General features: G+C 43.8%; 1 protein-coding gene across 1 annotated transcript; it reads right to left on the reverse strand.

Moving 5' to 3' along the window:
• Nucleotides 1-755: 755 nt before the first annotated feature.
• On the reverse strand, nt 756-2329 carry CDO1 (cysteine dioxygenase type 1; the record flags this gene model as incomplete). The annotated part of the gene is made up of 2 exons (XM_010160514.1): nt 756-913; nt 2252-2329. Coding segments are annotated over 2 exons (236 nt in total), but the record flags the coding sequence as incomplete, so codon positions are not given.
• Between the last annotated feature and the right edge of the window lie 1716 nt (nt 2330-4045).

Raw genomic sequence — 4045 nt, forward strand, 5'->3', positions numbered from 1 at the left:
GCGTGATGTGCTATGTTTTTCAGAATATATTAGCTAGCCAGTCCAGGATGATCTCCAACGTAGCGCAAGGTGGTGATGGTTACAGAAACGTGTAATGCCATGGATTTAGGTACTTAGGGAGTCTTACTGGTGGAGACAGTCATCCCTCACCATCTGTGGGCTCAGGTGATTTTTTTTCTAGATAGGGTAGACTTGAGCATTTAAATTCTGCTGATGCCACACTTCAACATTACAATCTTTTGTTGATTTGTACAAGAAGGAGCACTGGGGATCAGGGCTCCTGCTCCTGGTTAGTCGATTTATGCCATAGACAGCTTTTACATTTTTGACCTAGTGTTTCCATGACTGACCAAAAGGATTATTTCTTTGAAAAAAAAATCAAGGTGATTAAGCTATCTAAACTTTGATTCCTTTATTTCTCACAAAATATTATTCAAGGTCTCTGTTTACTAGCAATTTCAGGTAGTCCTTAGGGAGACAGTGCTGAAGGCTGCTTGGTCCAGAGCAGATACCTGGCATGTCCAAGTATCGAGCGATTGCTGCAATGTCTCAAGAGTGAGGGGTTTTTTGTTGTTGCTTGTTTTACTGAATCTCAATACAGGTTTGTGCAGAATCTAGAGCGCCACATTCTTAAAGTGTGCATAAAGCCATTAGTATTACACTGATAAAGGTAGGAGACTAGAGAGCAGTGGAACTCTTCGGTTAAGAACAAAACTCATGGATGGGTAGCTGTCAAAACAAGCTTAATGGCTTACCATTAATGTAGGCACATTGATTTTCCCTCAAAACTCGTTCCGATTTCTTAGTCATTTCACCATTCCCTTTCTTCTCCGGCCATTCGAAGAGACTCTCCTTCAGGTTTCCCTGGAGGATCTTCATAAAGCAGTGTGAGTCAGTGTGATCATGGATGCTGCTGTATATGTAAAAGAATAACCAAACTCAGTGCGATAGACATATTTAACTTCAGCACAGCGAGCAGGACAGATGGCACAGCCTACTGTATCTGGACATAGCCCTAGAGTGAAACGCCACTGCGCATGGGTCTTAGGAAAAAAACATTCAGAGTGACTAGGTTATGCCTGCTTAAAACTGCTGTTTTATAAACGTACGGAGATAAAGCAGGACTTGGAGAAGACTCAGATATCGGTCAGTATATGTCTTTGCCACAGGGAAATACAAAGGAAGGAAAGAGGAGGGAGAAGGGCAAAACAATTCTTCAGAGCACAAAAACTCTTGTGGGCCAGGAAACAAAACAACACTTCCCACGGTGACCACGGGCAGGGGATGGTACACCTGGTATTCGTAGATCCGTCGTGCTCGCTCCCAAAACATGGGAAGGATGAGCTCCTTCTCCTTAGTTTCTGTGGTCTTTACTGCTGGGGTGCACAGAAATTTGCTGAAGGAAAAAATGCTGTACCTCTGACTTACAACCAGCTACAGTAAGCTGTTAATTCCCCCAGCTGGCAAAACACGAACAAAACAGCAGGATCTGGTACGATTTTCCTGTTGGCTTGATCTCCGAAGCATGTTTTAATTGCTGTATTTGGAGACATATGGGATAGATGTGTAGTTTAGTTTTGATTTCTTTTTTTTTTTTTAATAGAGGACTAATTGTTTTAGAAGCCAGTGGTATTACAACAAAAGGAGAGCTCTCCCCTCATTGGGGGCCGGGGAGAAGGGGGAATTCGACCCTCCCAGAAGCACAGTGCTAATGAGTTTCAATCAAAAAGCTGGTACTTGTGCGTTACTGTTTTCAGTAAACAAATGTCAGGGTTTCTTACAAAATGAGATGCCAAGAGAGCAGAGCTTGCTTCAGGCACAGAACAGTTCACAAATGCCACGTTGTCACGCTCCTTCCACAGGCCATGAGAACAATCTGATCCTCCTCTTATAGGAAGCAAAAACAACTGTGGTCTCAGCCTAGCTCCAGCAAATGCTCATCCAACGCAAACACAGCTTGATATAAATTACAGGCTTTGTGGGAACAGCGCGGAAGGAGTAGAGCTGGTGGTCTTGGTTCCTATATCCTCCTAACGTCATGGCATCGCCTAGAGAATACTGTCCATGAGGTACTTGCAAGAGATACAGCAGATAGAGAGGACTGCTACACTGGTAGGAGCTCTGCACCGCTCAGTTTCCAGACGCCTTCTGACAGCTTACGTAGGGCTGATTATTTTTCTCTTTTTTGTACAACAGTGAAAGTTACAGTGGCTTTACGTGTTGGCTAAAACTACAGGCTTTGGATACAAACCTGCCATGCCCTTCACCCCAGCACAAGATCATCAAGTTGAACTTTCCGTTTCCATTGTCCACAAGATTTCTTGTATACCTGAAATACAAAATGTTTGGCTTTTACTGTACTGATACGCCTGTAAAAGACAAAATGACACAAACACGTTTATGAAGGAAGGTTGTGACATATGAAAATCCTTTTTCTTCTTTACGCTTAAGCTTTGGTTTTTGTTCTTTTTCTGGGAAGAATAAATGGACGTGTTTAATATTTTATAATCGTATTGCCTTTGAATTACATAGATGATTGGCATTTTGGAACTTGAAGTCTGAGACTAGAGTGGTAGACAGGATCAAATCAAAATAGTTATTGGATGAAGTCACTTCAGCAGCTGGCTTATAATTAGAAACAGAGGACTGCAGTGAAACAAGAAAAATAGATGGTTACATTCTTCTGCAGCTCCTTCTCAGATATTCTTGGCTTTCTGTTTCACAGCGCTCATTTGTACAACGCCAAAAAAACCAAGGAAAATAAGATAGCAGGCTTTCCATAAATGGTCCTCCTACTCTGTTCCTGAAAGTTCTACATCATGTAGTGTAGCATTCACGTGTGGATAAAACACCTGGGGGGTAATTTCTGCCAGCACCTACTTCTAAAGTTTATCAGAGCAAGATTTCTTTAAAAAAAATTATAGGTGGCACAGAATAAGCTTGCTCCTAAAGGCTTTTTATCGGTGTGCTCTAGACCGACTTGCTCTCGGGGCTTGAAAACATCATTGACAACAACAGCTTGTTTCCTTGGGGGCTCCTGCAAGCCTCACCCAAGCTCTGCACATCGCGTCCTGTTGACCAGTTCCCCAGAGAAGGGACTGGGATTTTGCTCTACGTGTTACGTTCAACAGTGGGGGTCTCCTGACCCGGGGCTGGTGCTTCTAGCTGTTACGGTGCAAGCAATCCGCTGGGACCCGCCGATTCCATTTTAGCTTCAGTCACGACTACTCGCACTTTACTTTGCCAAGGAAAGCAAATATTTGTGCCGATAACAGGGACGCCTCACTCTCGCCTAAAAGATGCAGGCGGGGCAGACGGAAAGTGCACCCATGTCAATGGAACGTTTTTTTTAGTCAGCTTCCCTGCCAGACCACTCTATTTTATTCAAGATAGGATGCTCGTAACTAATTCCAAAGCATAACATGTATTCCGTATGCTGCCTCTCACCGCATCCACAATTTCTGCGTGTACGAGGTAGACATATTTTTCACATGCTGTAAGAACATAAGCAATCAATGCTGGCATTTGACCGAACTTTTCAAGTGCTGTTATTTCTGTACAGCAGGTCTGGCTGGCCAAAAGAAAAAAAAAAGGCTGCCGTGCATACTTCTAATGTTAGCACACTTTGTTTTTCCAATTCTTAGTTTCCTTTGTTCTGTTACAAATTTTGTCATTTGTTCTGAATGGAGGATAGTCAACACGAGGCGAAAGGAGGGTAAAAAAAAGTCAGGGTAGAATGATGTTTTCATGATAGCAGGGTTAAAAGGAAAAGTTTTGGGGTCTGGGGTTGGGCTTTTTATTGTTTTTTTAAAGGAAGTGCTCAAAGAAAATGCATTTCTATTGAAATTTAAGACGGGGAAGGCATCAATAGCAGGAATAAATCGGTTGTTAGCCAAGTAGGAGCGACTCAAACCCTCGCGGGCGCTCCCCTCCCTTCTGGCAAGCAGCACAGAGCCTCGCGCTGCCCTACGGCGGGTGCAGAAGGGACCGAAGTGGGGCGGGGGGCAAGGGGGGGAGAAGCCCGGGCGGCTCCCGACCCACCGGT

The sequence above is a fragment of the Eurypyga helias genome, unplaced genomic scaffold (genome assembly GCF_000690775.1).
Source record: "Eurypyga helias isolate BGI_N326 unplaced genomic scaffold, ASM69077v1 scaffold48611, whole genome shotgun sequence".
NCBI lineage: Eukaryota > Metazoa > Chordata > Aves > Eurypygiformes > Eurypygidae > Eurypyga > Eurypyga helias.